This window comes from Rhinolophus sinicus, linkage group LG02, assembly GCF_036562045.2.
Source record: "Rhinolophus sinicus isolate RSC01 linkage group LG02, ASM3656204v1, whole genome shotgun sequence".
NCBI classification, from domain to species: Eukaryota; Metazoa; Chordata; class Mammalia; order Chiroptera; family Rhinolophidae; genus Rhinolophus; species Rhinolophus sinicus.
In genome coordinates, this window is record NC_133752.1 from 540,991 (window position 1) to 564,348 (window position 23,358).

At 56.6% G+C, this 23,358-nt stretch overlaps 2 protein-coding genes across 10 annotated transcripts in view; one reads left to right on the forward strand and one right to left on the reverse strand.

The window, feature by feature from the left end:
• UVSSA (UV stimulated scaffold protein A) overlaps nucleotides 1–14,157 on the forward strand; it is a 33,228-nt gene extending 19,071 nt beyond the window's left edge. For 2 of the 9 annotated variants that reach the window (XR_012492229.1, XR_012492224.1), the window contains exons 10-16: nucleotides 222–347; nucleotides 869–1,052; nucleotides 1,296–1,407; nucleotides 3,856–4,030; nucleotides 5,474–6,412; nucleotides 13,503–13,604; nucleotides 13,873–14,157. Coding sequence is in view for 3 of the 9 variants with exons in the window: in XM_074320116.1 (XP_074176217.1) it covers nucleotides 222–347; nucleotides 869–1,052; nucleotides 1,296–1,407; nucleotides 3,856–4,030; nucleotides 5,474–5,567 (691 nt within the window). In the remaining 6 variants the exon portion in view is untranslated. Of the gene's footprint in view, nucleotides 1–221; nucleotides 348–868; nucleotides 1,053–1,295; nucleotides 1,408–2,497; nucleotides 3,836–3,855; nucleotides 4,031–5,473 lie in introns of those variants that run through there. The other 7 variants (XR_012492230.1, XR_012492228.1, XM_074320116.1 and 4 more) reach the window with 5 other exon arrangements.
• A 4,989-nt stretch (nucleotides 14,158–19,146) lies between these two features.
• Nucleotides 19,147–22,681, reverse strand: NKX1-1 (NK1 homeobox 1). The gene is made up of 2 exons (XM_074317747.1): nucleotides 22,312–22,681; nucleotides 19,147–20,210 (listed from the first exon to the last, which is right to left on the reverse strand). The coding sequence occupies exons 1-2, from the start codon at nucleotides 22,655–22,657 to the stop codon at nucleotides 19,342–19,344; spliced, it is 1,215 nt and encodes a 404-aa protein (XP_074173848.1). The 5' UTR covers nucleotides 22,658–22,681; the 3' UTR covers nucleotides 19,147–19,341.
• Nucleotides 22,682–23,358: the final 677 nt, after the last annotated feature.

Below are 23,358 nucleotides of genomic sequence, written 5' to 3' on the forward strand. Positions count from 1 at the left end.
GAGGGGCAGATGTCAGGGCACCCCTGGCCCAGGGTGAGGACCACAGATCCAAGGGCAGCTCCCTGGGGACAGTGGGGCTGGGCCTCCCCCAGGGCCTTGGCGGCTGTCACTGCTGAAGTGTGCTGACCCCAGCCTGTGCACGGGCAGAGGGAGGGGCGGGGTGCTGCAGCTGGCTGAGACCTGCACGGTCAGTGTGTCCTGCTGTTCTGTGGCCCCTCCAGGGCACCCCTGGAACCAGAGGAGGCTGGGAAGCTGGCAGCAGAGCGGGCCCGGGCTCCCATCGTGCCCTTCGGGGTGGACCTGTGTTACTGGGGCCAGGAGCAGCCGACAGGCGGGCGGGTCCTCAAGTGAGTACAGATCCCCAAGGCGCCACCCAGCATGTGGTGTGGTGTGGGCTGTAGAGCCTTCTGGGCCTTTTCTGACCTCGTTGCTCCCTGGGGATACGTCCCTTGTCCTCCCATTGGTCAGGCATCATAAGGCATGAACTCAGGGCTGCCCTCACGGACCTGGGTCTCCGCAAGGAGTTTCCTGGAAGCCACCCTCCCTGCACTGCCTCCACTGTGTATCTGTGCTGTGGCACCCCAGCGGAGGTGGGGGTGTGCGCTTATTGTCACCGTCCATCAAGGAGCATGTTCCAGGAGCCCCCGTGAGAGCCTGTGCGTCCTGCCCGGTCCAGGTCCAGGTCCAGGCTGGGTTGCTGGTCCCGGAGGCGGGTGGGGGTGCCTTGTGCTGTCACCACCCGGGCACCTTCCCATCTTACTCTGAGGCCTGTAACAAGGCCCCAAAGTCCTTGGGACCTGTCTCTTAGGCTGCTGGCCCTGCCCCACAGTGGCCCCGATGGCTCCCACACTGTCTGTTCGAGTTGCAGGACTGAGTCTCAGCACCGCTTCTGGAAGCCGAGCGAGGTGGACACGGAGCTGGATGGCGCTCTTGTGTCCCAGGTGCCCCCAAGCCGCCTCATCACCTTTGCGGGGACGTTCGAGCCTGTGCAGCACCAGTGCCGAGCCCCAAGGCCCGATGGCCAGCTCTGCAAGCGCCAGGACCGGCTGAAGGTGAGGTGGCAGCCGGGGCCTGTGGGCCAGGACCTGGTGGCCTGAGGGAAGGCTGAGCTCCAGCCCCCTGTGCCACTGCCGCTACGCTGGGCTTGTCTGTGGCTGTGTGCTGTGCGTGTCCCCTCTCTCCACAGCGTGTCCTCACCTGCTCTGTGCTGGGCCTGCGGAGTGAAGGGAGGCGCTTAGGCCAGTGACTCAGGTGAGACGCGGGACGGCTGAGAGCTGCTCTGTCTTTTGCCGTAGTGCCCATTCCATGGGAAGATCATCCCTAGAGACGATGCTGGGCAGCCGCTCCACCCGGAGGACAGGGCCCGGGAGCAGAGGCAGCAGCTGCAGAAACAGGCGGAGCGCCCAGGTAGCTGGGGCGGGGCGGGCAGGCAGACACTGCGCTGGGGCAGCCCGGTGCTATCTGCCCGTGGTCCCCTGCCACCTCCAGCTTGGTTGTGTGCCCACGGAGGGCTCTTAGGGTGCTCAGCCTTCTAGGGGGCCAGGTCTCCATGCAGCTCCTGACGGGAGATGGGGGCACACCCATACCAGAAACTGCCTGTTGTCCCTTGTTAGGGTTCTGGGCGCTCGGTCGTCTGTTAAACAGATGAAGAAACTGAGGCAAGGAGAGGAAACCGGCTCATTTCCGTTCTCTCCAAGCCTCGGGGGGGCCCCCTCCCCTCCGCAGGGGGCCGTCAGGTGGGCTGCTGGGCAGGGCTGGCTGTGGGCGCATGTGCACGTGGGCTACATGTACATGGCGTGTGCATGGTGTGTGCACACATGCATTTGTGCTGCGAGTGTGTTGGATATGTGGTGTATGCATGTCTCGGCAGATGGCAGGTGGATGCTGGGCCTCCACAGAACACGCTTTCGGGGTCCCCATCAAGGCTCCCCATTTTGTGGCCAGTGCCATTTCAGGTCAGACGATCAGTGGGCTTCAGCCACCTAAACGTCCTTCTCGGGACAGTCTAGGGAGCTGTGTCGTCGTGGTGTGTGTCAGCACTGTGTTGGGGCATTGCTGCAGGCGGGCCACTGCCCAGCCCCCAGGGGGCCCCAAACAGCAGGGCCAGGAGGTGACATGCAGAAGTGGCCATGGGCACACTCAGTGGATTGGAGTCTGCAGGCCCTGGCCATCTCGGCCGCCCTCTCTCCCCAGAGTCCCGAGGACGGCCGAAGGTGGCTGTGTCCATGGGGGCAGTGCTGGCACCGTGTGAGGGTCCCAGCTGGGCCATGTTTGTCATCATTAGGATTTTTCCTTTTGTCATAAGAGACAAATACTAGATTTCAGCCTGGCACCCAGGGTGGACACCTGGGCCCCAGGCCCTGGATGGTGGCCGGAGGGAGCGAGGGAGAGAGGGAGGGGCTCCCGACCTGCTCATCCCCCAGGCGGGCGGGCGAGGCCTTCCCTGGGGGCTCACACTGGAGCCAATGAAGGGCCTATTTGTGTGTCCACCCTGCAGAGTATCTGGTTCTCCAGCCTGCGGCGACTTGTTAACAACAGGTATGGCCGCGGCCGCACGGCGAGGGCCAGTCAGATGTGAAATAGCGTCTCTTCACTAACTGCAGTTATTGATCCGCCTCCCTCGCACGCGGGCAATTTTCTTTTCCCGGCGCGAACCTCAGTGACAATGCGCGCGGAGCTCCAGGGCCGTCAGCGCAGGAAGGCCTCGTGCCCCGGCATCTATTGATTTTCCTCAAAGGCTTTTAAATTGCTCCTTCATTTTACTGAGATGCTCATTCCATCTCGAGCGGGCGCCGCGTTTTCCCGTTGTGTTTAAACAATTGCTCCATTCACCGGGTTCCTAAACTGTGACGCCTTCTTATTACTGGGAGATAAACTGTTTAGACAGTTTTCCTTAATCTTGGATTAATCGTCTCTGTATCTGAGCTGTGCAGCCCCGTCCTTCACTTCAAAAAATCAACTTGGGGAGGCCTTGCCATCTGTCTGTCTGAGCTGCGTGGCTTCTTCCCACGCTGCACGTGCCATGCTCACATGCCATCCCTCAAGGTTCCTGTTTGTGTGGGGGCACCATTGTGTGTGCCATGTCCAGCGAGCCAGGACCACCATCTGTGGATCTGGGCGCGTGGGGGACACTGTGCCATCATTCCTGAGCTGCGCGGCCTTCCCAAACTGGCCAGGCGGGGCCGACCCCATGTTTGCTGGGCCCTGAGTGGCCTCACAGGCAGACTGGCCCCCCCGGGGGTGCTGAAGCAGAGGCACAGGCGGGAAGTTGCACCAAAGCGGGGCTCTGGCGGGGCAGGGTTGGACCCTTGGCCTCTGACCCCGATGCCTGCCTCCTGCCTCCGGCCTGGAGGCCCCCACACACACACAGTTAATGTGTTTGGCAGCCTGCACATGAGCATGTTGGCCTGGCCTGGGGCAGCCTGGGGTAGCCAGGGGCTGGGTGCCACGTTTCCCCAAGGGGTACTTCTGCTGCCCCACAGGGTCTGGCTGGGAGGGACACCGGCGGGAGGAGCAGGGCTGTTGGGGTGAACACGCTTGTTCTGACACCTGTGGCCAAGTTCCCTGTGGACCAGTGCACAGAAAGCCCAGCCAGGGCCTGGTGGGGCACAGGCTGCAGATGGCACTGTCCCCCAGCGACTGGCCTCAGCTGCTGCCCTGTCTGAAGGGTCAGAGGATGCACCAGGAGTGGCTTCTGGGGTCCATCCAGCTCCTCTCTGGCCTGTGCGGGCGCAGGGGGTGGGAGGACGTCTGCCCTGCCCTTTCTGTCACGGGCGAACCAAGTGGCCCTGTCAGGGAAGGTTGGGGCTCTGGTTGGTACCATGTGTTTCCTGAGATCTTGGGATGTGCTTGCAGACTGGCAGGACCCCGAGTTTATGAGAGACGTGGAGATGGCCACGGGTGTGGATCTCGGCTCGTCCAGGGCTGGCAGGAGAGGCCGAGGCCAGAGGAGGCGGCACCCCGGCCTCACTGACCTGAAGCACCGGGCAGATACCTCCCGCACACGCCTTGCCAAGAAAGTCTTCGCTAAGTAAGAGCTCCTCGCCGGGCCCCTGGCTTTGGGGGTGCTGGAGGGGAGCCAGCCCAGCTGCAAGATGTTCCCGAGGCCTCCCTGGTGTGCCCTGTCTTCCACAAGTTCTTCCTGTGACCAGCAGGCTCCCAGCCATGCCGTCCGTCAGGAGTGAGGCGTGGGGCTGCTCACCCCGAGGGGACAGACAGCATCCTCCCTTGCCTGGCTGACCTGGAAGGCTGGGTGCGGCCTGGCTAGCCCCTCATGCTCAGTGCCCAGATGCCCACATGGTGACGTCAGGGAGGCCAGTTACCGCCAAGCCTGGCAGGACAGAGGTCACTTCACGAGTTTCAGCCCCAACAGAGCTCTGCCGGGGTCACCAGCATGCTGCTCTCACCTCCAGCTCGGGGGGGTGGGTCAGGGCATGTCTCCAGCCCAGCTGGACCAGCCTGGCTGCTGGGGGCTCTGCAGGACCAGAGTGGACAGGCCACCAGCCCAGTAGCCCCGTTGCCCATCCCACGGCCATGGTCAGCCAGAGGCTCCCACCGTGTTTAAGTTGTTGCCAGAAAGCATTTAGGGCGTCTGTTTAGAAAAGCACACGAGGCTTTTCCCCACTTCTCAGATTCATGGCGAGACCTTGCTGGTGCCAGCCCGTTAGGCAGCCCCCTCTCTCGGCCCCGGAAGGTGCAGAGCTCAGCATCCCAGGCAGAGGAGGCCCTTCCTGCCCTCCTGGCCCGAGTGGGGATGGACACGAGGGCAGTTTCCCTGGTGCCCACATAGAGCCCCACGGGCTTCTCACTGCTGGTTCATCCTAGCCTTCAGGGTCCAGAGGAAGGTTTGGCCCCCAGGCTCTGGGCACGAGGCTGGTTTCCCGTGGACTCGCCAGGAGTAAAGGGTACCCTGGGTGCTGACCCAGAGGAATGTCCTGTCTGTGTGCTCTGTGGGACCTAGAGCTGGAGCTGTCCCTACGGGAGGGCCGGGGTGACCGAGACCCTCGCAGGGCATCAGGGCCCCTAGAGCAGCGCCCAGCACTCATGGTTTCCTCCCGGGCACAGGCCCTGCCAAGTCCAGACCCCACCGTCCCAGCAGCCAGGCTCAGCGTCACAGCGGTCCCCTGGGCAGAGGTGCCCTTGATCTCCTCGTCCGCGTCTTCTTCCTGCGCATTCTTAAGTATCCCCCATGACTCTGGACACGGATGGGTTGTCTGAGCCTCGCGTGTCCTAGCTTTACATCCTGCACACTGCTACCCACCCGTGCTGGCCATGGGCCCTCATCCTGGGGCAGGGCCTGGCACCGGTAAGGCCACCTTTGGACTCGGAGCTTCTGAGCTGCGTTGCTCATCAGCTGGGAGTCTGCAAGTGGTCCGAGTGTGGCAGCCACCCCAGGACACGTGCCCGGTCCCAGGCAGGCTGTGGTCAGAGCCCTGGGCCTACCTGGTCATGTCTTGCTTTGCTTCCCCCACAGGGCGGCCATGCAGAGGGTGGTCACAGCCATGAACCAGATGGACCAGAAGAAGCACGAGAAGTTCGCAAACCAGTTTAACTATGCTCTGAATTAGAGGGCGAGGCCAGGTGTGCTGTGGTCCCCTCTGGTCATCAGCTCTTCTTCCTCTGGCAGTGCACTAGGATGGGAGAGCAGACACCGGTCTGGGCAGCAACCACGGCCACCATTACTGTGTGTGTGAAATGTGAGGAGATGACGCATGTCCTAATGAAAATGCCCGAGTGTGGACGTCCCCCTGCTGTGGGGGCTCCTGCAGTTGGGTTGCTGGTCTAGCGGCCTAACAGGCCCTTGGAGCGCGGAGGGTGAACTCGGGTCGCCGCATCCCAGGGGGCGTCCTGCAGAGCCTGTGCCTCTGTGAAGTGGTTCAGAGCGATAGAATGGCCCCTGAGCTCAGCATTCAGGGACCCCGACCCCCGTTTTCCAGCCTGCTCAGAGGAACTCGGGACAACCCCCACTTTTATATAAATGCTGCTTTTAACACAAACAAAGGGAAGTGAGCCATTTGTACTGTCACACCTGTGTTTTCAACTCAGGACAGCTTGGTGATGGTTCTGCAGGATGCGGAGAACTACCTCACTGTCTTTTTAAAAACCGTTACTGAACTACTACTCACACCGTAACATGCATCCTTGTAAAGCGTACGACTCAGTGGCATTGAGTACGTCACAGAGTTGTGCAGCCCCCACCCGGCCTAGTTCCAGAATTTCTCATCACCCTAAAAGGAAGCCCCATCCCTGCGAGCGGTCCCGCTCCCCCAGCTCCTGGCACCCTCTGATCCACTGTTTGTGGATTTCCCTGTTCCGAGCACTTGGTGGGATTCGAGGCATAACAGGCGGCCTTTTGTGTCCGGCTTCTTCACAGCACAGTGGTTTCGAGGTTCTTCCACGTTGTGTGTCGCAGGTCAGAACTTCATTCCTCTTCCCACTAACACTCCATTGAATGTCCATTCATCGCTAACATTGGGGTTTCGCACACGGTTCGGCTGTTACGCATAATGCTGCTGTGAGCATGTGTACAAGCTTTTGTGTGGACATGTATTTGTATTTCTCTTGGGTGTAAACCTAGGAGTGGGATTGCTGGGTCCCATGCCAGCTCTGGGTTTAACTTTGTGCTGAACTGCTGTCCACAGCGGCCGCACCGTGCACCCCACCCGCAGTGCACGAGGGCTCCTGCTTCTCCATGTGCTTCCCAGCGCTTGTTCTCTCTCAGTTTTAGCCGTCTGAGTGGGTGTGAGGTGGTATGTGGCTTTCATTTGCATTTCCCTGATGAGTGACGTTGGGCGCCTTATCATGTGCTTACTGACCATCTGTGTGTCCTCTTTGGAGAAGTGTCTGTTCAGGTCCTCTGCCCATTTTAATTGATTTGTTTTGAGTTGTAAGAGTTCCTTATGTATTCTGGATAGACCCTTGTATGGTTTGTGAATATATTCTCCCACTTTGTCTTTTCACTTTTTTAATAGTGCCCTTTGAATCATAAAAGTTGTTTATTTTGATATCCAATATAGCTACTTTTTTTTTGTCCCTTATGCTTTTGGTGTCATATCTAAGCAGCCATCGCCTAATCCAAGGTCATGAAGGTATACCCCCCTATGTTTGCTTTTAAAATTTTACAGTGTCAGCTTTTCTTTCCCCAAGTACAGTTGGCATTCAGTATTATTTTGTGTTACTTTCAGATGTACAGCATCGTGGTTAGGTATTTATTTAATTTATGAAGTCATCTCCCTGATGAGACTAATCCCCGTTTGGCACCAGACACAGTTATGACAGTGTTATTGACTGTGTTCTCTATGCTGTACTTCATATACCTACACAGTTTCAGCTCTTAAATTTAGGTCTTTGATTCATTTTGAGTTAATTTTTGCATATGGTGTGAGATAGGCTTCCAACTTTATTCTTTTGAGTGTGGATATCCAGTTATTTGAGCACCATTTGTTGAAAAGATTATTCTTTTCCCCCATTGAATTATCTTGACAACTTGACTGCTCATCAGTTGACCATAAACGTATGAGCTTCTTCCTGGACTTTTATTTCTGTTCCATTGACTGTCCCTGTGCCAGTGCTGTAATGTCTCTGTTAATGGAGCTTCGTGGTCATTTGGAAATTGGAGAGACTGAGTCCTCCAACTTTGCTCTTTTTCAAGATTGTTTTTGCTATTCTGGGTCTCTTACATTTCCAAGTGAATTTTAGGATCAGTTTATCAATTTCTGCACACACAAAAAAAGGCAGCGGAGATTTTGCTAGGATTCACATTGAATCTGTAAATCACTTTGGAAAATGTGGTCATCTTAACATTACGTTTTCTGACTCAGAAACTTGGGCCATCCTTCCATTTATTTAGATCTTCTCTATTTCAACAGTGTTTTATAGTTTTCAGTGTACAGGTTTTGCACTTATTTTGTTAAATTTATTCCTAAGTATTCTTCTTGATGCTAATGTAAATATAATTATTCTCTGAATTTCATTTTTGGATTGCTCGTTGCTAATATATAGCAATACAACTGATTTTTGTATGTTGGTCTTATAGCTGCAACCTTGCTGAACTCATTTATTAGGTGTGTGTGTGTGTGTTCCTTAGGGTTTTCAGTGCACACAAGCACGACATCTCCAAATAGAAATGTTTTATTTCCTTTCCAATTTGAAGTCCTTCAGTTGCTTTCCCTTGCCTAGTTGCCCTGGCTGGAGCCCACAGCAGAGAATCAGGTAGCAGTGGTGAGAACAGACCTTCTCATCTGGTGCCTGATCTTAGCGGAAAAGCTTCCAGTCTTGCACCATCAACTGTGATGTCTGCTGCAGGTTTTCCATATGTGACTTATTATGAGGTAGTTTCCTTCTATTCCTAGTTGAGTGTTTCTGTCATGAAGGGATGTTAAATTTTGTCACATGCGCTTTCCACATTTATTGTAACGATCACTGGTCTCCGTCCTTTATTCTATTGACGTGTGTATCACATTAATTAGTTTTCATGTGTCGAGCCATTCTTACATCCATGGGATAAATCCCACTTGTTCATGATGTATAATCCTTTTTATGTGTTTTCTGTATTTGGTTTGCTAGTATTTTGCTGTTCCATTGACCTAGTTTGCTAGTATTCTGTTGAGGATTTTTGCATTTATATTCATACATATAATATTAGTGTGTGGTTTTCTCCTGGAGATGTCTTTGTCTGGCTTTGGTATCAGAGCACTACTGGCTTTGTAGATTGAGTTGGGAAGTGTTACCTCCTCTTCTGTTTTTTGGAAGAGGTTATGAAGGGTTGATGGTGGTTCTTTAACCATTTGGTGGAATTCACCAGTGAAGCCATTTGGCCCTGGGTTTTCCTCTGTGGGAGGTTTTTGTTTTTGCTTTATTACTAATTCAGTGTCATACGTCTGTTTAGATTTTCTGTGTTCCTCTTTTAGTCAGTTTCAGTAGTTTGCATATTTCTGGGAATTTATTTCATCTAGGTTGTTATAATCTGTTGGCATACGGTTGTTCATAGAATTCCTTTATAGTCCTTTTCCTTTCTGTATTGTTGGTAGAAGTGGTTTTGGAAATGTGAGTCCTCTCTCTCTTTGTATTTTCTTGACCTGCTAGCTAAAGGCTTACCAATTTTATACATCTATTCAAAGCTCAGCTTCTGGTTTTGTTGATTCCTTTATTTTTCCATTCTTTATTTCATTCATTTCCATTCTAGTCTTTATTATTTCCTCGATGGTGCTTTGGCTTTAGTTTTCTAGTTTCTTAAGGTGGAAGATTAGCTTATTAGTTTGAAATCTATCTTCTTTTTAATACAGTACGTACAGCTATAAGTTTCCATCTAGCACTGCTTTAGCTTCATCCCATAAGTTTTGGTTTGTTGTGTTTTCATCTTTTTTTTTAATCTCAAAGTATTTTTTAATTTCTCTGGTGACTTCTTCTTTTACTCATTGGTATTTGGGAATTTGTTGTTTAATTTCTATATAGTTGTGAATTTCCTAAATTTCCTTTTGTTACTTGATTTCTAATTTTGTTCCATGGGACCAAAGAATGTGTTTTTCTGTGACTTCGATCCTTTGAAATGAGAGACGTATTTTATGTCCTAACATATGTCCTGTCCTGGAGAATTTTCCATGTGCACTTAAGAAAATGTGTGTTGTGTGGCTGGGTGTTCTGTAGATGCTGTTAGGTCCGGATGGTTCATAGTGTGTTGAAGTCTTCTTTTTCCTTATTGGTTTTCAGTTCGGTTGTTCTCACCATTATGGAAAGTGAGGTAGTGACATCTCCAACTGTTACTGTTGAGTTGTCTGTTCCTTCCTTCATTTCTGTCAGGTTTTGCCTCCTGTATTTTTGGGCTCTGTTGTGCACGTCCAGGCAGACCTCGGATGTATTCTGGGTTCGGTGCCAGGCCTCTGCGGTAATGCGAGTCCCAGTACAGCAAGTTGTAATCTCTTTGTTGGTGGAGGGTCTTGCCTCAATTTGTAAAAAAACACATCTGTGAAGCGCAGTGAAACGAGGTGTGTCATATGTGTTTATACTTGTTATTTCTTCCTGATGGGTTGGTCCTTTTATCTTATACCAGGTCTAGGTCTAGGTCTAGGTCTCTAGGAACAATTGTTGTCTTCAAGTCTCTTTTGTCTGATATTAGTATAGCTTTTGGTTGTTGTTTGCATAGTATATCTTTTTTATGCTTTTACTTTTCATTTTATCTCTGAATCTAAAGAGTTTCTTATAGACAGCGTGTAGTGATTGTGTTTTTTAATCTAGTCTGCCATTCTCTGCTGCTTGAGCGGAGTGTTTAGTCCACTTACCCTTAACGTAATTACTGATAAGGTAAGATTTATGTCTGCCACTTTTCTTTTTTTTTCCCTCTTTCTTTCTGTTACTTTTTTCTTGTGTGTTAAATGGATATTTATAATACAATCTAGTTTAAATTACTACCAAGTTGACCTCAGTGGTGCACAGAAACTTCGCTCCAGTGTAGCCCTGACCCCTCTCAGCTCCTTTGCCCTATTTTTGTCATGCCAATTAAAGCTTTATAGATTGTCAGCCCATCATTATAGTTTTATAATTAATTGTTTTATGTAGTTGTCTTTTAAATCAGATAGGAAAAGACAAGATTTACAAACAAATGCATTTGTACTGTCTTTGATGTGGCTCTGTGGGTTGCCTTTGCCAGCGCTCTGTTTCTTCTGGCGATTTGAGTCGAGTGCCTTTCACGTTGTCCTGAAAGATACCCTTTAGTATTTCTTGTAGGGAAGGTCTGCTAGCAATGACTTCCCTCCATTTTTGTTTATCTGGGACTGTTTTCATTTCTTCTTCACTTTTGAAGAAGTTTCACTGAATATAGAACTCTTGTTTTCTTCCAGCACTTTGAATGTGTCATCCCACCGCCTCTGACCTCCACGGTTTCTGACGAGAAGCCAGCTGTTACTCTAATGGAAAATGCCTTGTACACAATGAGTTAAGGTTTTTCCTTGCTGCTTTGTCTTTTGACAGTTTAACTATGAAGTGTCTGGGTATGGACCTTTTTGCGTGTGTCCTACTTGGAACTTGTTGAGCTTTTTCAATGAGTGATTGTTTTTCATCAAATTCAGAAGGTTTTGGGCCATTTTTTCTTTTTTTTTCTTTTTTCTTTTAGATTTTTTATTGGGGAAGGGGACCAGGACTTTATTGGGGAACAGTGTGTACTTCCAGGACTTTTTCCCAAGGCAAGTTGTTGTCCTTTCAGTCTTAGTTGTGGAGGGTGCCATTCAGCTTCAAGTTGTTGTCCTTTCAATCTTAGTTGTGGAGGGCACAGCTCAGCTCCAGGTCCAGTTGCCGTTACTAGTTGCAGGGGGCGCAGCCCACCATCCCTTGCGGGGAGTCGAACCAGCAACCCTGTGGTTGAGAGCCCGCGCTCCAACCAACTGAGCCATCTGGGAGCTCAGCGGCAGCTCAGCTCAAGGTGCCATGTTCAATCCTAGTTGCAGGGTGCGCTGCCCACCATCCCTTGTGGGACTCGGGGAATTGAACTGGCAACCTTGTGGTTGAGAGGATGCGCTCCAACCAACTGAGCCATTTGGGAGGCAGCTCAGCTCAAGGTGCCGTGTTCAATCTTAGTTGCAGGGGGCGCCACCCACCATCCCTTGCGGGACTCGAGGAATTGAACTGGCAACCTTGTGGTTGAGAGCCCACTGGCCCATGTGGGAATCGAACCGGCAGCCTTCGGAGTTAGGAGCACGGAGCTCTAACCGCCTGAGCCACCGGGCCGGCCCCGGCCATTATTTCTTTAGAGAGTCTCCCTGCCCCTTTCTCCTCTCCTGGGACTCCTGTCCTGTGCACATTAGCGTGGCCGATGGTGGCCCACTGGTTTCTGAGACACTGCTCGTTTCTCTTCATCCTTTTTTCTGTTCCTCAGTGACCTGTCTTCAAGGTCCAGATTCTTTCTTTTGCCAACTAAAGTCTGATGAGCCCTTCTGGTGAATTTCTGTTTCAGTTCTTACACTTTTCAACTCCAGACTTTCTACTTGGTTCTCTTCTATAATTTTTGTTATTTGACTGATAGTCTCTATTGAGTGAAACACCATTTTCATACTCTAATTCTTCAGATGTGGTTTCCTTTAGTTGTTGGACCATATTTGTAGTAGCTGATTTAAAGTATTTGTCTAGAAGTTCGACAGCCAGGCTCACTTGGGGGCAGTTTCTGTTGATGGGCCATACTTTCTTTGTGTGTCTCATAATTTTTTTGTTGTTGAAAATTGGACCTTTTAAATAATATGATGTGAAAACTCTGGAAATCAGATCTACCCCTCCCCAGAATTTGTTGTTGCTACTTGTTTGTTGCTACTGGATGAATTCTGTCAAGTCTATCTTTGTCATGCTTGGCCGCTAAAGTCTCTGCTTGGTTAGCTCAATTACCAGCTAATGATTGGACAGAGATTTCCTGAAATGCTTTCATCCAATAAGACCTGAAATTTTTTGCCAACATGCTTTGTGTTTGGGGTGGCAGTGGGTATACCTTCAATGCTCAACCAGGCAGTTGCCAACTCTGCCTTAGCACTCCCTTTCTGCTTGTGTAGAACTCAAGGTCAGCCAGAGGTGAGAACCCAGGGCCTTCTCAGGGCTTTTGAGATTTTGGGCCAGCCTCTTGTTTGCCCCAACTGGTTATCACCACGACAGGCAGCTGCACTGTTAAATAATACCACTGGTTGTTTTTGACAAACCCACACTGAGCGCATTGAGTCAGGACAAATAAAGACAAGCCCTGTGAAAGGGGTTTTTCCAGGTAGCAGCCAGACAAGGCAAATAGTGACAGTTTTCTGAGGATGAGGCTTTGGGGGTGCCCACAGATGCTCTTCCCCTTCCAGCTGCTGATTTGCTGTGGCTGTAAGGCTGCTGGTTTTACAGAGCTGGTGAGGGGGCTGGGAACGGCACACATTCATAGCCACACAGCTCGCTCTTATTATTGAGATTCAGCTGCTTTTCTTGAATAAACCCTCCAAGATTGTTACAAGTCTTGGGTTAATTCCCAGAGTTTTGAAACAGTGATCTTGTCAAGTTTTCCAGTGTTCTGTGGCACTCCAGGCGAATGGACTCGCAGGGCCCTTCCTCTGCCTCCTGGAAGTGCTGCTCTTTTTGTGGCTGCCTGAGGGGCCCTTTTGTGGGCGGTGCCGTCATTTGTGTGAGTGGTTCCTGTTCGGCATGGAGGCTCTTCCTAGTCTCACCATTCCCAGCAGCTATGCAACAGGTATCCGTGCACATACATCTTTTCACGCATAAACGTTCATCTGTGGCTGAGTTCCTGCTCATAGGACTCCCGAGTCAGCGAGTGTGTGAGCTCCTCTTAGGAACTGTGTCAGTCTCCTTTCCCACCAGCAAAGGGATGGAGTGCTTGCTTCCCCGAGCCCTCCCACTCGGTCTGTCCGCGGGCATCTCCAGCTCTGCCAGCGGCATGAGGAAGTGGCATCTCGCCTTTCACTGAGACCTCTCTTAGGATTGAGATATGGAGCCTTTTTTTCTTATGGTGAAACATTTGCCGTTTTCCTCTTCTATAGATGGTGTGTTCTGATCCTGTCGTCATGCCCTGTTGGCTTATTGGTTTATTTCTTATTAAATTGGAGGTGCTCTTTATTCATTAAGAAAACTAGCCCTATGTGGTGAGTTGCAAATATTTCCTCAGTTTGTCTTCTGATTTTGCTTTTGATGTTTTTTTTGCCATGTAGATTTTTTTTATGTTCTTGAATTTAATCAACCTTTCATGGCTTCTGAGTTTTGTGTCTCTTCCCCATAGATGATATTTAAAAAATCCCTCCATGTTTTCTTCTAGTACTTTTGTGGGTTTCATCTTTACATTTAAATCACTGAGCTACTTACCATTTATGTTCATGTAAAACATGACGTAGGAAGTCTACGTTTTTATTTCAGAATGCTGTCCAGTTTCGCAGCCGTTTATTAATGAAGCCGCGTGTTCGCAGACCTGGAGCAGCACTTGATCACGCCCCGATGTGCCCTGTGTAGCTGTTCTGCTCTGTTCCTGTTCTGTTCCATCAGCTTGTTCCGTACACATTCTCACACTGTGCTAATTACCACAGTTTTGTAATAGTTTCTCTGGCAGCAAAGACCTATGTTTCTGTCCCTCTGGAGGTATAGTTAGAAACCTAGTAGGTAGGAGAGGACAGCGTATTTATATAAAATTTAATTCAGGAGTAATTTGTTGCTGATGCTCTTTGTATCAGATCTTTCAGTGAATTTCCACGAGTGTTTCTTAAAAGACACACCTGCAGGTCAGTGTGTTTCTGGCCACTGGGGGAGAGGGCAGTGCCGCAGTGGGGGCTCAGTGCAGACTCTACCACTCGGAGTCCAGGGTGTCAAGTGACTGGGTGCTGGGAGTCCTGGGGGAGGGCCCCACTTTCCGCAGGCCCCAGTGATGTCCTCAGCAGCCCCCTTTCCCACCTGTACTTGTCACACTGGTTGGGTCCCTGTTAATCAGGAAGGGGCAGGGGCCTGGCCAGCCTGGCCAGCAGGTGCCTTTGGAGCCAGCGGCGTGAGCCCACCTGTGGGAGAAGTGCCCCCTAATGGGGTGGTGGCAGACGGCCTGGAGGCTGTGGGCCCCGTGCCAGCAGGGCTCCAGAGCAGCTGTCTGGTGAAGCAGCCATCTGGGCCGGCTAACCCGCGGCTCAGCCTGCTCCCAGCACCCCAGCAGGCTGCTCCACAGGGGCCACTACAGGGGACTGCGTAAGATGGGTTGGGCCATGGGACATGGCTTCCTGGAGTTGGCACCTGCCTGTGGAGGATGGTGCCCTGGAGTGGACGAGACCCCCTCGTGGGCCTGTGGGCCTCAGCCCCATGGCCTTCCTCGTGACACACCCTGCATCCCTAAGGATGACCTGCTTCACCCCACTCCCAGCCCGGTTACTCCCGCCTTCCCACCCCTCAGAAGGCCTCTCCTGCTCCCCCATGGGGCTGGGGAAGGTCCCTCTGAGCTGAGTGACACTTCATGCTGCCACAGGACAGAGACCTAGGGATTCTGCTCTGGGTCCTGGGTGCTACCCTAGGATGGTGGACGTGTCATTTCAGGCCAGCTGACCAGGAGCAAGGGGTACGCAACAAGTGACAAAGGGGGCGGGTGAGGGAGGAGAGACAGGAGGGGCACCAATGAGTGGGGGATGCTGGGCAGCCTGAACAGGCACCCACAGAAGAGCCCTCTGCTCCCGTGTGAGCAGGGCACTCTGGGGACGTGGCACGATGGCCTAGGCTGGCAGGGAGGGAGGTGAGCAAGGACACACCAGGCCTCCAGGACTTGCTGTGAGGTGAAGCGGGGCTGGGGCTGTGGTCCCAGATGGGAAGGAGCCGGGCCTGGCCCTCCAGGCCCTCGGGGCTCATCTTGCCTCTGCAGGACAGCAGGTGGGCGCGATGGGTCCGCGATCCCTGGGTTCCCCATGGTTTTGAGAAGGAACCCAGCATCAGCATGTAGGGAGCCACCGAGGATCCCTGCAAAGGAGCAGGGTGACAGAAGTGGAGACGCGGTGCAGAGAAGAGTATAGGCAGCTATTTTGGTAACTTTGGCTCTGAAAGGGGCTGAGCCAGGGCAGCTGGGAGCCATACAGGTTGGGTCAAGGCTGAGAGCCCAGCAGAGAGTTGTGGGTGATGAGAGGGTGTGGGGTGGTGCATGTGGGCGGGAGGGCACGTGGCAGGACCCTGCTGTGGGAGGGGTGGGGGTGGGGGTCCTGAGAGGGGTAAGTGAACACAGTGGCACGGGGAGCAGGCCACTGGCCAGGTGAGTGCCCACTCAAGGGTGTGGCCATGGCTGGATGAGACCCACAGTCCCCAACATGCCCAGCAACAAGGGGTTTCCAGGGGCGGAACAAAGCTGGTTAAACTTAAGCTGGCCAGGGAAATGGGCAAGGGTTCTTTGCAAAGGTGGCAGGTCTGCTATCTGCCCCCAGACCCATTCTCCCCTTATTACAGGAAATATTAATAACAGCATCAGCCTAAAAAAAACTACATTTTCCAGCCTCCTTTGGCCAGGAGTGGTCACATGAGCAAGCTCTGGCCAATAAGATGTGAGCAGCTATTCACATGGGGTTCTGGGAAAGCTTAAAAGGAAAAGGGTGTGCCCTTCTCCCTTCCTGTTTGCTTACAGGAATGGGGATGTGATGGCTGGAGCCTTGCCCTTCACCTGGGTCCTTGAGGATGAGGGTCCAGCCCAAGGATTGTGTAGTAGGCGGCTGGACCGAGTAGGGTCTCCAAGGACTCTGTGAAGGTGTCATAGCTGTCGAGGGCCAAAATTCCCTCACATAAAAGAAAAACAATCTTCTTTCAACTTCTGTTCATTCAGATTTTCTCCTTTCTGCAGCCAAAGCCAATCCTAACGCACAGCAAGGGACCCCAGCATGCTAGCTGTGGGCTGTGGGCTGTGCACAGAGGGGGCAGAGCCCCAGGAGGCCTTCGGCTGGGCCTGCACATATCTGGGCTGGCACCGACGGAGGCTGTGCCTCGTTTATTGACAGGAGGCTCCTTCCATGTGAGTGGCTTTGTTGTGGAAACCACATGGGTACAGTTCTGGGATTGTGGGCTTGATGCTGTCTGGGCCAGGACTGGTCCTAGCAACTTTAGGAGGACCCGTCCCAGGGTTCAGTCAGATCCGGGGGCTGAGACAGCCCCTCAAGACACAGACCAAAGTGGGACCACGGGAGAGGGGAGGACACATGACAGGGATGAGGGAACAGCAAGGTCAGCGCTCACCTCTGCCTCCAGCTCAGGGCCCAGGAAGCTGGAACCCTGAGTCAGACGCAGGAACCCTGGGCTGGAAACTGGGCAGGCAGACGGGCCTCCAAACCTAGTGGGAGCAGGAATGGTGGGGCCAGCCTGGGTTTCCCGGGAAAGCAGCCAAAGGAGCCTGTACCCCCCAGCTCCCCAGGTGCACAGTGGATTCTGGGGACCCGATGAGACAGTGAGGTGGAGAGCTGGTGCTGGAGCCGGGCCTGACCTGGGCTTCCCCAGGACAGAGCAGGAGCCCCCAGGCTGGGGCCAGTGTGAGGGCCACCCCCAGCAAGCCCCATAATCTCCCAGGCCTCAGTTTGCGCCCCTGTAATGTGCAGATAACCACAGCTCGGATGGGCTGATATAGGCCAGTCCCCGCTAAGGTCGGCACACGCTGGGTCTGCACCACGGAGACAGAAGGGATGTGCCAGGGGCAGCCACACACACACAGCAGGACCTGCCCAGGTGCCAGCAGTGTGGCCAAGTCGGGAGCATGAAGGTGGAAGAGAGGGCACGGACCTGGGGCTGTTGCTCTCCTGGCTTCATGGCCTCTAACCCACCCTGCACCCCTGCTCCACAGCCAGGGTTGGTGTTTCAGGGTCCACATGTGTGGCCGCTGTGCTTTTGGGTGAACTTCGAAGATTGGTCAGCCTCGGTGGGTGAAGACAGGATGTGGGGTGAGGAGAGGGAGGAGGCCAGAGCAGGCGGGTCTCTGTCCGAAACTCCCTCTGTCCTTCTTCCCCTATCTGCCTCTGGTACAGGATGGGGAAGGGCCAGGCTGAGTGGAGGTGGGTGCAGCTTGGCAGGTAGAGGTCAGGCAGTGACAGTGGGCCGAGGGCTGAGCACCACCCAGGGGCTGGGGCTGGGATCGCCATGTGTCCGTGTCTAGTCTTCCAAGCCCAACTGAGCTCAGCAAGGAGTCCTTGGGGGCAGACCCGGCTCCTTCCAGGCCCTGGTGGGTGCACCCAGCCCTGGCCTCTCCCCCAGCTGCTGGAGGTGGAGGCTGTGACTCCTGCTCTGCAGCCTCTCACGCCCAGCTCAGGCTAAGAGCTCAGTACTGCTGATGATTTCATGTGAGGCCAGGAGCCTCTTGGGGCTCCTCAGTCAGCTGCCTACACCCTGGAGGCCGCACCCTCCTGTGCCCTTCCTGTTACTCCCAGGCAGTGTGATGCTCTGGGAAACAGGGAGTCACGCCTCGGGGCTCATGACCCTTCTGGCTGTGCCAGAAAGGACAGCAAAGGAAGAGGGTGCCACATGGGTGGAACCTGGGGATCTGAGGGTGAAGGGCACCCTAAGCCATGGGAGTGTCAACACGAGCAGGTCAGTCCCAGCTGCCCCACGGGCCAGGGCTTCCTCACCCGCCCTTTGCCCTCTGCTGATGGAGAAGCCACTGTGGGGTGCTCTCTGGCATTCCTGCCTGGGGTGAGGTAGGGTCGCTGCCACTCCCCCGCACCCCCCCACCCCCGCAGGGTCATCTTGCTCCCCAACCCCATTATCAGCTCACAGCCCTGTAGCAGTGGTGGCAATGGGCTTACTGGTGCAGGGACAGCCCCTCAGAGAGCTCAGTTGGCTCAGTGGGGATGCCTGGAGGACGCGGGCCCAGTGAGGCCCTATCCCTCGGACGGCACAGGGTTCGTGCCTGGGGACCAGCCACATGGCGAGGCACGCCGCCCCACCAAGCCCAGCATTCTGTGACCCCTATGAGTCCTTTCTGAGTCCTGGGCGGTGCTGCTGTGGGGACCCCTTGTCACCGAACAGTGATGCCCACAGCCACCTGGCTCAGGGCTTCAGAATCCTGTGTGGGGACTGCGCCCAGAAGGGACCCCGCAGGTCACTGAGAGGTGGCCGTGCCGGCCAGAGCACTGGATTCCTGTGGGTGGGAGTCCTCAGGTCGGTCGCTCAACACCCCCCCCACCCCCGCCCCGCGCGCCCTGGTTTTCCTCTCCTCCTCCTCCCCCCCTCCCCCCCGCAGGAGCTCGGTCCTAGCCGGCCAGCAGGCGGGTGCGCCCCACGCGGGCTGCCCTGGCCTGGTGCTTAGCGGCGGAGGGGCTGAGGGGGAGAGCGCTGCGCCCAGCCAGACCCTGCGCCGCTCTGTCCCACGCGGCATCCCTGCTCCCCAAGACCCGCCTGAGGTTACAGGAGGGAGCGCGGGGACGTTCCGAGATTACCGGGGTCGGGGTCCAGGAGAGGGAAGGCGTAGAGAGGGGCGTCTCGGACCGGACCCTCAGCTCGCACAGCCCCGAGCTCGTTGGGGGACCCAGGCAACATCGTAACGGGCGACTTTGGCTGCGGGACGCTGAGGCCGCGAGGAAACTGGGGCCCGAGCCCCGCGCCGGATCGAACACCCCCAGGGCGCCTGGGTCGCGCCAACGTCCCCACCGAATGGAGGCGAGGAGGGCCGGGCGCGGGCGGTGCAGGAGCCTGAGGAACGCGGGCACGGCCTCCTGCGGTTTATTGATTGAGGCAAGTTCGGCAAAGTGCTTGCAAGCGGCCGAGCCGGCCCCGACGCGGACAGTCATTTACAAATTTAAAACTCTTCCGTAGCAACGGCTATGTACAGAATCCACGACCAAGCCTCACAAAACAGCCGGCCGGCGGGTGCCGGCGGGTCCGGGCCGCGCGTCTCGGTGCTCAGAGATGCGGCGCGTAGAAGGCCGGCGCGCCGTAGGTCTGCGAGCCCAGAACGAAGGGCGAGAGCACGGCCGGGCTCGGCAGGAAGGGCAGCTGCGCGGCGCACACGAGGCCGCCGGGGCCGTGCGCCGGGTACCCGGCCGGGCCGTGCATGGCGAGCGGCGCGCCCATGGGCGGCGACGGGCTGAGCGGGCTGAGGCCGCCGGGCAGCCCTGCGCCCGGCCCCGCGCCCGGCCCCGGTCCCCCGCCGCCGCCGGTCGGTGCGCTCGTGTCGGCGCCCGGGTTCTGCTTCTTCCACTTGGTGCGGCGGTTCTGGAACCAGATCTTGACCTGTGTCTCGGTGAGGCTCAGCGACAGCGCCAGGTTGAGGCGCTCGCACACCGACAGGTAGCGCGTCGCCTTGAACTTGTTCTCCAGCGCCACGAGCTGCTCGTAGGTGAAGGCGGTGCGCGCGCGCCGCGGCTTGCCGGACTTGGAGTCGGAGCCCGTGCGCTTCCGCTTGGGCTTGGTCGCCGTCGCCGCGCCCTGCGGGGTCGTCCCCGCGCTTCCCGGCGCCGCCACGGCCCCGGGCGGGCCAGGGACCCCGGGCGAGTTCCCGCGGGGACCGGGGACCGCGGCCTCGTCGACGGTGCCGGGGGCCGCTTCGGCCTCGGCCGCGCCGGAGCAGCCCGACCCGCGGGCCGCGAGGCCGCTGCCACCTCCCCGCGCCTCCTCCGCGCTGCGCGACGCCCCCGCCTCCGGCGCCTCGTCCTCGTCGTCGTCGTCGGGCGCCTCGTCCCCGCTGTCCGCGCTCGGGCTGCGGCCCCCGCCGCCGCCGCTGCTGTAGCCGTTGGCCTCGGCTTCCTCCGCCTGATAGGGGTCGCCGGCGTCTGCGGGCGGGGACGGGACAGGGAGGGAGGATAGGACAGTTAGGACCCGCTCCCTCTCTCCACGCTCGCTCGCTCCCTCCGGCCATTCCCGCTTCCCCCCGCAATGACTCCCTTTTCCCCGTTTCGTCGCTTCTCTTCGTTTATCTGCCTCCTTCTGTTTTCTCCTCGACCCTTTCACTCTCCTTTCCTCTCCCCTTCGCTCGTCTCACCCGCCCGCGCGCCTCCCTTCGTCCGGCCTCCTTTCCTGCTGTCCCGCGGTCTCCGAGCCCCGCGCTTTTGCACGAGCGGGACCCGCCGCTGCCGTGGAGTTTCCAGCGGAGCGAAAACTCAGATCGATCCGCGGTGCAGATACAAACTTAATTAAACTCATTTTGTGTAATGTACAAACTAGTTAAGGGCCATTTAATTTATTTCGGCGTATATTACCCTCCAATTACGGCAAGGCGCGGGGCCAGCCAATTACGGGGCATATAAGAGCCGCGGGGCCACAGGCCTGGGGTGGGTTGCCGCAGGCCACCGGAAAGGGACTTCTGGGCACCAAAATCGGCTGCGCCGGCCCCGTCTCTACCTCAAGGCTCCGGCCCTGGAACTTGTCCTCCCGCTGAGGCCCCTGCGGATCTGGCCTTGTCCAGAGTTCCTGGCCTGGGAGGTGGGGATCCTGAGCAGTGCTGGGACCGTGCGGGGTGGGAGTCCCCGATAGACACACAGACCAACTTCAAGTAGAGGCCCAGCGGTGGCTGAATGTTGAGTCTCGGAAATTTGGAAGAAAGTGTCCTGGGCAGGGCTTGAGGGGCATCTATGCAGCTCCCAGCCCCACCAATGGTTGTACCACCATGAGAGGCGACAGGCCAGGGCAGGCACCCTACACCACGCTGCTCAGTCGGGCACCAAGGCCCCACTGTGGGGTCAGGTTGGCACCGAGAAACCAGGAAATAAAGCACAAATTTGGTCCTGGCCGATTCCTCCAGGCAACAGCAGAGGTTTGGCAGCCCACAGAGCAGGAGTCCTGGCCTCCAAACCCACACCCCATAGCAGGAGCGGCGACCCGGACAGCACCTTGCCATCCAGCCCCTGCCCTGTCCAGGGGGGGTCTGCAGACGGAGGAGTCTTGGCCCAGCTTCCACCCCGAACCAGCAAGAGACTGGGCCTTCCTCCTGGCACGGGTTCCCCATGCGGGTGGAGGCTCCGCGTGGAGACTTCCAGAGCCCCGGCCAGGCAGAAAGCACCAAGGGTCCTTTGCGGCTGCCTGGGCTGCTCTTCCTTCGTCTCAGCCCCACCCGAAGAAGAGGAGTGCAGGTACCCAGGCCCCAGTCCTGCCCGCCCTGCGCTCCCGGTCCCTCCAGCGAGGGGCCGAGAAGTTGGAGGGAGGAAGGGCTGGGGGGGGGGGTACCAAAAGCAATCAAGAGCCGGTCGAATGCAATTCTCGATCAATAGCGGCCCCTAATAAGTGTAATAGGTTTTAATCGAGTAATTATCCGAATTTTGACCCTATAATTTAGATGTTCGGGGGGAGTTTGCAAGGTGCTTGAAAGAGATATGCATGCTGCCGTAATGGGATATCGACCGCGCCGGGGCGCGGGCCGCCCCATTACCGGCCGCTTTCCTCCGCTAAGCACATTTCCCCTTAACTGTAATCGAAGGGATTTAATTGTTTTTCCAGAGATAACCAGCATTTTGTCACAATTAGTCTGATTTGTCCAAAAAAAAAAAAAAAAAAAAAAAAGAACAGGAAAGGAGGCCTCAGGCGGCTGCGGTGGAGGTGGGGAGGTCACGGGCCAGCCGCTGCGCACATCTCCTTCTCTGGCACCTACTACCCTCCAACACTGGAGACGCGCGGTGTCCAAACCTGGGCCGGCCTTGCAGTCCTGCAGCCCTGGGTCCGCCCGGCAGAGCCATCGCGAGGCGCGGTGCAGTGTGGGCCCCAGAGTCCGGGTGGGACGGAGGCCGCGGGCGGGCTGCTACGGACCCCGCGCGCTGCGAACTTTCCACCGAGCCTTGGTCCCCAGCCCTCTAGGCTCGCCGAGGGGTCCCGGGAGCGTAAGCGCTTAGACACGGCCCGGCCCCGGCCCCCGCGATCCGGCGCCAGCGGTGTCCTACTCACGCGGGGGCTCAGCTCCAGTGGCGGCTCCAGCTTCTCTGGCGGCGGCGAGGGCGCGGCGCTCCAGCTCTTCTGCGCGCGGTGGGCGCCCAGGGGCGGCGGCGACGGGGGCGCACGGGGCCGGGGCGCACGCGGCGGGCGCCACAGGGCCCAGCAGCACACAGCGGCGTCGTCTGCTATTGAACTTGTTGGGGTCCAGGATGTCCAGCACCGAGAAGGAAGTGGGGCGCGGCGGCGGGGCGGGACGGGCCGCCCCGGCCCCCTCGGGCACCGCGGGCACCGTGTCGCTGGCAGCTAGCGGCGGGGCCCCAGCCCGGGGGAAGGCAGGCAGCTCAGCGTGCCCGTCCATGGCGTCGCGGGCGGGAGCGGCGGGAGCGGGGCCGTCCCCGGGAGCTGCCGGGCCGCTGGCGCTCATGCCGGCCTCCAGCCAATCCGGCCGCTCGGGCCCCGCTGGCTACTGGGCTCCCATCCCCGGCGGCCGCGGCTCAGCTCGTTCCCCGCGCCGCGCCCCGCACTCGGCCAGTGCTGCCTGGCGCTGCCTCTAACGCCGCCTCAGGCGCCCGCCGCGCCCGGCCCGCGCATTTATGGCGACCCCGCCAGCGGCGCCCACGAGCCCACACGCCGCACACACGTGCGCCCGCAGGCGGCCGCGGGGCTCCGCCGCCCTCGTTAGCGCGCGCGCCTAATTGGCTGCGAACGATCCCGGGCGAAGGAGGCGGGCCCCGCGCGGGACACACGGACGGACCCGGGCCGGACCTACAGACGCGCAGCCGGGAGCCGGCGTGTAGTCCGCGAGCCGGCTTCGCGGTCAGCGGCGTGTCGCTGCGCCTCCGCTCGTCCGGAAACGGCGCTCCCGCCTCCTGGGCGAAAGGGGAGGAGACAGTCCGGCTTTTAAATAATTGCGGGATCAATCGGCTGAGGGCCTGCGGAGGCCCCGGGGCGCACGGGCGGGCGAGCGCTCGGAGTTGGCTGGGACATCCTGGCGCGGGACGCGGCGCCCGCCGGGCTCTCCTCTCCCACTGGGCCCCGGCGCTCAGTCCGCTCGGGAGG

Bases quoted from the DNA above. Each gene is read 5' to 3' on its own strand.
- NKX1-1 (XM_074317747.1), bottom strand. From the start codon at position 22,657: ATGGACGGGCACGCTGAGCTGCCTGCCTTCCCCCGGGCTGGGGCCCCG. The intron at 20,211-22,311 runs GTGAGTAGGACA...CCCCGCCCGCAG, and splicing joins CACTGGAGCTGAGCCCCCGC to ACGCCGGCGACCCCTATCAG.